The sequence below is a fragment of the Pan paniscus genome, chromosome 15 (genome assembly GCF_029289425.2).
Source record: "Pan paniscus chromosome 15, NHGRI_mPanPan1-v2.0_pri, whole genome shotgun sequence".
Taxonomy (NCBI): Eukaryota; Metazoa; Chordata; class Mammalia; order Primates; family Hominidae; genus Pan; species Pan paniscus.
This window is the reverse complement of record NC_073264.2, coordinates 46,414,780-46,423,619: the sequence shown is the minus strand read 5'-3', so window position 1 is coordinate 46,423,619 and position 8,840 is coordinate 46,414,780. Positions and strand designations below refer to the sequence as shown.

Genomic DNA, 8,840 nt, shown 5'->3' with positions numbered 1-8,840 from the left:
ATATCATAGAGTGTACTTATAAAAACCCAGGCTATATATTATAACCTATTCTGGGCTTCAAACCTGTACAGCATGTTACTTTACTGAATACTGTTGGCAGTTGTAACATAATGATAAGTATTTGTGTATCTAAACATACCAAAATATAGAAAAGGTACAGTAAAAATAAGTTAAAAAAAGGTACACCAAAATAATCTTATGGGACCACTGTGTATGTGGTTTGATGTCATTATGCAGTGCATGACTGTACTATAAATGCTTATGGCCAGCCCTTTTTTTTTTTTTTTTTTTTTTTTTTTTTTTTTTTTTGAGGCAGAGTCTTGATGTCTCGCCCATGCTGGAGTGCAGTGGCGCGATGTCAGCTCACTGCAAGCTCCGCCTCCCGGGTTCACTCCATTCTCCTGCCTCAGCCTCCCAAGTAGCTGGGAATACAGGCGCGTGTCACCACGCCCGGCTAATTTTTTGTATTTTTAGTAGAGACCGGTTTTCACCGTGTTAGCCAGGATGGTCTCCATCTCCTGACCTCGTGATTCGCCGTCATTCGCCTCGTGATCACTTGGCCTCCCAAAGTGCTGGGATTACAGGCGTGAGCCACCGCACGCGGCCTGGCCAGCCCTTTCATCCAATGGTTTTCCCATTCCCATGTCTTTATGTTGAAAACAATTTTTTTTTCCCTAGTACATCAACATTTGTTAGTTTTTAGAATAAGTTTTAAGGATTAGATTTTTCCAAACAACTTTAAGCAGTTAATGAAAACGGAAACATACTTTCTCCAGTCTGAGAGGAACTAACAATTTCTTGTTAGTGACCTCCATCTGTTAGGTCAACAAATGTGCTTGGCTTCAGGACAGGCTGTTCTTTCCTCCACTTGAGGGTTGCTAGTTACTAAATCTCCACTAATGTCTGTGTTTCATCAGAGGCTGATTTCTTTGTTTTGCTGTTTTGACTAGGAAGGAAATGGAGCTTCAGATGTGTCCTGGATTATCTAGACCCAGTGGTTTTTCTTGTTTATCTATTCTGCAGAGCCTCTGTGGTCAGAGGAAATTGTAGACGATTTTTTTCTTGGCTTATATTGAGTTGCTGTTTATCACATGGTGGGAAAAAGGTCTCCTAGAGCAACTTTCTGTGTCTTTGGGAGGGGAAGTGGAATTTGAGGATTTTTTCAGAATCTTGGCTAATCACCTTTATCCTACTACTTGCCTGAATTGGGGGCAGGGACATTAGGAAACAGAAAGCTCTGATTTCGTTCTTGGAGCCTTTCAATGTGACCACAATTATCTGACTTTAAATGAAGACAGTTCTGCATGTCCATTACGGGTTGGTTCTGTTTTCAGTGCTGCTCGCTTATTTGCATTTTTTACTTTCTGTTTAGCATTTCATTAGGCTCTGAGGAATTGAGATTGTGTAAACCTGAACATTCTTTGCCATTTTGCTTTGCAGTCTTCCAGTTTATTTTTATTATTATTATTATTTTCAGTTGGAGTCTCACTCTGTCGCCTAGGCTGGAGTGCAGTGGTGGTGCGATCTCAGCTCACTGCAACCTCCGCCTCCCAGGTTCAAGTGATTCTCCTGCCTCAGCCTCCTGAGTAGCTGGGACTACAGGCATGTGCCACCACATCCGGCTAATTTTTACATTTTTGGTAAAGACGGGGTTTCACCGTGTTGGCCAGGCTGGTCTTGAACCCCTGACCTCAAGTGATTCTCCTGCCTTGGCCTCCCAAAGTGTGGGATTACAGGCGTGAGCCACTGTGCTCAGCTGAGTTTATTCATTTTTGATTTTGAGAGATTGTATAGCTTTATTGCCTTTCTTTGAAATGAACAGCTAAGCCAGACATGGTGGCTCACTCCTGTATTCCCAACACTTGTGGGAGGCCAAATCAGAAGGATCACTTGAGCCCAGGAGTTTGAGACTAACCTGGGCAACATAGGGAAACCCTGTCTCTACAAAAAAAATGTAAAAAAAACATAACTCAGGTGGCTCATGCCTGTAATCCCAGCACTTTGGGAGGCTGAGGCAAGTGGATCACCTGAGGTCAGGAGACCAGCCTGACCAATATGGTGAAACCCCGTCTCTACTAAAAATACAAAAATTAGCCGGGTGTGGTGGCATGTGCCTGTGATCCCAGCTACTTGGGAAGCTAAGACAGGAGAATTGCTTGAACCCATGAGGTGGAGATTGCAGTGAGTCAAGATCGCATCACTGCACTCCAGCCTGGGCAACAGAGCAAGACTCCCTCTCAGAAACAAACAAACAAATAAGTAAAAAAAAAAAAAACATAGCTGAGGTGCAGTGGCACACACTTGTGGTCCCAGCTACTCTGGAGGCTGAGGTAGGAGGATTGCTTGAGCCCAGGATTTCGAGGTTGCAGGGAGCCCTGATCACACCACTGCACTCCAGCCTGGGTGACAGAGACACTGTCTCAAAAATAAAACAGAAATGAAGTGAACGGCTAATATTATAACTTCTAATACAGAACCCCTGGAACTAGCACATCATAAACATATACATGCATGCGTTAATATGTATTTGCAGGATTCGTATGCTATGAAAGAATTATAGTGGTTTTTAGGAACTCCAGACTCCCAAGATAGCCTTCTTTGTTGGCTGTTGTAATTTAGGAATATTTTCCTTCTTTTTTTCTCTATTATCATAAATTATTGGATTAAATAATACTTTGTATATTAATTGCTTATTTCTCACAGAAGTTGCTGTAGATAAAGATACTTGATATTTTTTGGTCTGGCTATGTTAGAATTTTCTGTGATAGTTTTTTTTTATGTTTATATGATGTTAACTAATTGGAATAGTTATAAATTCAGCTATAAGAGATGCTGTAAATCTAGACTAGTAAGTTCCAGGCTCCTTGGATTGAAATATTTTATTTATTTACCAAATATTAGTTAATGCAACTATATGGTTCCTTACCTAGAACCTTAATTTCTAAGTGTGAATAATAAAATTTATACATAAGAAACAAGTTGTGGCCGGGCGCGGTGGCTCACACCTGTAACCCCAGCACTTTGGGAGGCCAAGACAGGCAGATCACCTGAGGTCAGGAGTTTGAGACCAGCCTGACCAACATGGAGAAACCCTGTCTCTAGCAAAAATACAAAATTAGCCGGGTGTGGTGGTGCATACATAATTCCAATTCCAGCTACTCAGGAGGCTGAGGCAGGAGAATTGCTTGAACCTGGGAGGCGGAGGTTGTGGTGAGCTGAGATCACCACTGCACTCCAGCCTGGGCAACAAGAGGGAAACTCTGTCTCCAAAAAAAAAAAAAAAAGAAAGAAACAAGACTAAAACTACATAAACTCAAGTACAGTATTTCTGCTAAAAATTCTAAATAGCACTACATTAAAAAAAATCAGAATGAAAACAATTTACCATTTATTTGAGGATTTTTCAACTAAGACCTTAAAATGTAAATGCTCTGGAGCATAAAAAATCAGGATTGGGTATTATTAACTAATTGAATAGTATTTTTTTAGCTTTTATTAGAATAGATCTTGTAGTTGCTGCCTTAAAATTTAACTGCCTAAAGGGAAAAATTATATTTGTGGAACTTTATCTTTTGTAACCTAATGTAGTGCCATATGCATGTATCTTTTATTTTGTTTTATTTTATTTTATTTTATTTTGAGACAAGGTCTTGCTCTGTCACCCAGGCTGGAATGCAGTGGCACAATCATGACTCACTGTGGCCTTGACCTCCCAGGCTCAAGTGATCCTCCCTGCTCAGCCTCCCAAGTAGCTAGGACTACAGGCGTGTACACCATCACACCCAGCTCTTTTGTTAAGGAGACTTTAACGAAAATAAAATCTTAGTCTGATTTGTGAGCTATAGATTATCTAGTATTGTTATGAACCAGTTAAACATTTTAATTAGTATAATGTTGTGGAAAGCAAATAAACTTTAAACATTTTCTGCACCAAAGCATGATAAAGGCTGATTTTACGTTGAACTACAGGTTTCTGTGGATCCCTTCTGAAGTTCTATCTGAAAATTGCGCTTAAGTGAATTTTCTGTTAGAAGAACTTGGTTGCTACTCTCTGGTCAAGATGATTGCAACACCTTTGAAACATTCAAGAATTTACTTACCTCCAGAGGCATCTTCTCAAAGGAGAAATCTACCCATGGATGCAATCTTTTTTGACAGCATTCCTTCAGGCACACTTACTCCTGTAAAAGATTTGGTGAAATATCAGAACTCCTCCTTAAAATTGAATGACTATAAAAAGAATCAGTTCCTAAAAATGACAACTTTTAACAATAAAAATATATTTCAATCAACTATGCTAACAGAGGCTACTACCTCTAACAGTTCTCTTGATATCAGTGCTATAAAGCCCAACAAGGATGGATTAAAAAATAAAGCAAACTATGAATCACCAGGAAAAATATTTCTAAGAATGAAAGAAAAAGTACTGCGTGACAAGCAAGAACAGCCATCAAGAAACAGTAGTTTGTTGGAACCACAGAAAAGTGGAAATAATGAAACCTTCACTCCTAACAGAGTTGAAAAAAAAAAATTGCAGCATACCTACCTATGTGAAGAAAAGGAAAACAACAAATCATTCCAGTCAGATGGCAGTTCACTAAGAGGTTAGTTTTATGTGTTAGCTAAAAAAGCTGTAATGTCTTAAGTGTTTAATGTTTCAGACACTGTTTTAGGTGCTCAGAATATAGCAGTGAACAAAATGGACAAAAATCCTTGCCCTTGTGTAGCTCATATTCACATGGCGGGAAGACATAATTAACATATTAAATAAGTAATTTTTATGGCTTAGTAGAAGAGGAAAAGTGGAAAGAGGAAAAAGAAGAAAAGGCAGAATTAGGATGATGGGAAGAGTTGGAGGGGGATATAATTTTCAGTGGGATGGTCAGAGTAATCTTCAGTAATTTGAATTTGGGAATTTGAGCCCACAAAATTGAATGAGATGACAGATACATGTATCTTGAGGAATGGGGAAGGATGATCTAGGCAGCTGTTATAAACGCCTCGAAATAGCATGCCTGACATGTTGAAGGACTAGCTATGAAGTTAGTGTGTCATGGAGTGAGTAGATAGAGCTCAGAAGGAAGGGATAAATAAGAGTGGGTCAGATAATATAAGGGCCTTGTAGGTAAATGTAAGAGTTTTGGCCTTTACTGTGAGCAGAATAAGCCATCGGAGGGTTTTGAGCATGTGAATGACAAGATCTGACTTATGAGGGTTTTTTTGTTGTTTTTTAGTTAACCATTGTGTACAATGACAATGTTTTTAAAATGTCACTCTGGCTGTTCTGAAATAGAGTTACTGCAGTAAGCCAGATGACAGCCAGTGTTGGCTTGGTTCAGGTGTTAGTAGTGCAGATAGTAAATGTGCAGATGGTAAATGGCTGGACTCTAGGACAGACGGAAGGAGGAATGGAGTGTGGGCTCATTAACTAAGATTTTGTTATGTTAATTTTGATAACCTCTATTAAAAATCTAAGTTTAGGTATTAGGGTGTTGGAAAAAACTAGTTGGAATTTAGAGAAGTGATCAAGGTGAGAAAAGTACATTGGGGAATCATTAGCACCTAAATGGTATTTTAAAAGCAATGAGATTAGATGAGGTCATCAAGGAGTAAGTGTAGAAAGAGAAAACATTCAAGACCTGGGTCCTGGGGTACTCCAGCATTTGGAAGGTAGAATAAAGAGTAGAAAGGCCGGCCGGGCACGGTGGCTCATGCCCATAATCCCGTCACTTTGAGAGGCCGAGGCAAGTGGATCACCTGAGGTCGGGGGTTCAAGACCAGCCTGAGCAATGTGGAGAAACCCCATCTGTACTAAAAATACAAAATTAGCTGGGCTTGATGGCGCATGCTTGTAATCCCAGCTACTCGGGAGGCTAAGGCAGGAGAATCGCTTGAACCCGGGAGGCAGAGGTTGTGGTGAGCTGAGATCACGCCATTGCACTCCAGCCTGGGCAACAAGAGCAAAACTCCATCTCAAAAAAAAAAGAAATAAAAAAGAAAAGAGTAGAAAGGCCACTGAGAAGATGGTGAGGAAGAAGAAAAACCAGGAGAGTGATACTGTGAAAGCCAAGAGAATGAAGTACTTTAAGGTGGGAGTTGACAGCTGTCTAATGCTCCTAATTGGTCAAGTAGGCTGAGATTCTGCTGCTCGTTTTAGCAATGTGAAGGTCATTGGTGACTTTGATCGAGGGCAGCTTTGGTGGAATGGTAGCAACGAAAACATTGCGTGAAAGGGTTCAAGAGATAATGTGACAAGAGGAATTGGCAATAGTGAACATAGACAGCTCTTTTTGAGGGTGGCAAAGAAATAATGGCAATTGTAGTTTAAAGTTTTATCATTTTTAATACTTGGTGAAATACAGCATTTTTATATGCTGTTGGGAATAATGGAGTAGGAAGAAAAAAAATTGAAGTTGCTAGTATGATGCCCTTCAGTAGTTGAGAGGAAATATAATCTAATGCATCATTAGCAGTTTGACCAGAACACAGACAGACCAATTGTTAACCGAAAAGAAAGCCGTTTACACAGATGTTGGTGGATTATTATTTTATGACTTCACAAATAATTTGAAATAAGTAAAGTCATCAGCTGAGCAAGTATGGAAAACAGGTATTGAAGTTTGAGGAGGTAGAGATTTGAATAGTTTGGGAGAGGCCTAAATTTGATTTCCTGGGTAACACAGAAGAGCTGTTTAAGATTTGTGAACATGAATTTAAAATGGAACCAGTAAATATGGCTGTGAGTTTTCCTTTAGCCCTGTTTTGCTGCTAAGGTGCTGGTGTAGAATAGGGGGGGAGTTGGATTTAACTGGGTTGTAATTTTGCCAAATAGAATGAAGTGACAGAAGGACAAAGGAGGGTGTGTGTGAAGGAGTCATGATGAAATTTAAGCTGATTAATGAGGGCAAAGGATCTGAAGGAGATGAGGGATTGTGAAGTGTGTGTTTTATTTGGATAGTCACTGGATTTGAGAGAATGATCTGGAAAGATGACACTACAACAATTAAAATTGAGATTTTAATGAGTTTCAGTCACTGATAATGAAAGATATTTTACATGTATTATCTCTTTTAATCCTTTCAACGAACACATGGGTAGATGCCCATTAGTGGTCTATAAATGGGGATTGTAAAGAGTGTAAGTCCGCTTGCTCTATGTCTCATAGGTAGCAAGTAATAAGCTGATAACTGAATATAGGTATCTGTTAGAAAGCCCATGTTCTTAACCACTACACAGTAGGTTGTGGGTATATTGTTGCATTTCCAAGACAGTGACATATTCTAACACAGAGTTTTCTAAGGGAGTTTGGGGGTAGAAGTGGGGAGACTCACAAAGTCATCTATTTCTCATATAGCCTGGGAGAAAAGGAAGAAGCAAATGAAATAATGCATATTAAAGTTTTTAAATATAATAAGGTAGAATTTGAGAGTAAGAAATACCTGACCATTTTGAGAATCTGGTGACCCTTTCCCCCAGAAAATAGAAACACAAATAGAAACACAAATTTTGTATATACTTTTAGAAACCTTTTAGAGAGTCTACATGAACCTGGGACTCCCACATAAGTGAATAAATATAACTTATTGCATTTGATTGAATTACTACTGAATTGCCTTGCCATTTCTTGTAGAATGAGTTAAAGATATAGAAACTTATTGTTTCTTTTTGTGACACATTGTTATAATGAAATCTTTATCTTAAGATTTCTGAGACCAAAGTGGCATACTTATTAAAGCATAGTCACTACCAGTTTTTTCAAGTATAAAATTTAAAATTAAACATATAAGATAATTCTTCTCAGGCTCAAATTTTAAGTCTATTATCATCCCCTTTTTGTGTGAAAGAAACTACATTCGAGAAACATTAAACTTTAAAAATCTAGGAGGTAAAGCAGAATAAAATGCAAGCAGTGCTATTAGTCCTTATTTATCTAGTTGAGAAACCTACAACTTCTGAGCATTTGAAGGCCTACTAAAAATTGTCTAAAGGACATAAATTATGGCTGAGTCTGCTGTTGCATCTCAACATTTTAATTTTTAAAGAAGAAGTTACAACTCTTCGACTATCTTTCATGCTTTAGAAATTCACAGCAACCAGAAACAGAATCGGAATTTTCAAGACTGGGTGAAACTTTATATTGTAATCTTAACATATACATATCCAATTTGTGGCAGCACCAGAATTTCAGTTCTCTAGGTTTCTAAGTCCAATACTTTTGTCTAGAGCTGGCGGGTTGTGTTCAGAGAAGGTTTTAAAAAATTCTTCCTCACCGTAATGTTGGTATAGAGAATGGGGTAAAGGTATGAGAAGATAATACAGCCAAAAATATAAAAATATATGTAACTGTCATATATTGCAAAAGTACTATACTGGTCTGATCATTACTAAATCTAAGTGTCTTTATTTCAAGAATTTTAAAAGCTGTTTTTTTCTTAGTGACTAATACAATTCAACTTCTTCTTTCTTTAAAAAATAAAACCTTAGCCTCAGTCCAAGGAGTTCCTCTAGAATCATCAAATAATGATATTTTCCTCCCGGTCAAACAAAAGATTCAGTGCCAGCAGGAAAAGAAAGCACCACTGCACAATTTAACTTACGGTAAACTATTTTTGGTTTGTTTTCAGTTTGTTACTTAAATGTATTGTTAAATGTTCTAGGTAATTACTTTCCTTGTGTGGGCATTAAACTTTAGCTGTGGACAAAAGCTTGAATCGTAAAAGAGACACTCAGAGAAAGACTGGGCAGGAGGGTGGAACGTTCCTAACCTAAATTTATCTCTTTTAATTTCCTGTGATCCTTCTATAATTGTTTTGTTTTGTTTTGTTTTGTTTTGTATTTTT

The 8,840-nt window shown here is 38.2% G+C and overlaps 1 protein-coding gene across 1 annotated transcript in view; it reads left to right on the top strand.

Moving 5' to 3' along the window:
- The window catches only part of MIS18BP1 (MIS18 binding protein 1), a 54,228-nt gene that overhangs the window by 6,001 nt on the left and 39,387 nt on the right, over positions 1 to 8,840 (top strand). The window contains exons 2-3 of the mRNA XM_003831752.7: positions 3,970 to 4,604; positions 8,485 to 8,598. Coding sequence (XP_003831800.2) covers positions 4,061 to 4,604; positions 8,485 to 8,598 — 658 coding nt within the window. The 5' untranslated portion in view covers positions 3,970 to 4,060. The remainder of the gene's footprint in view (positions 1 to 3,969; positions 4,605 to 8,484; positions 8,599 to 8,840) is intronic.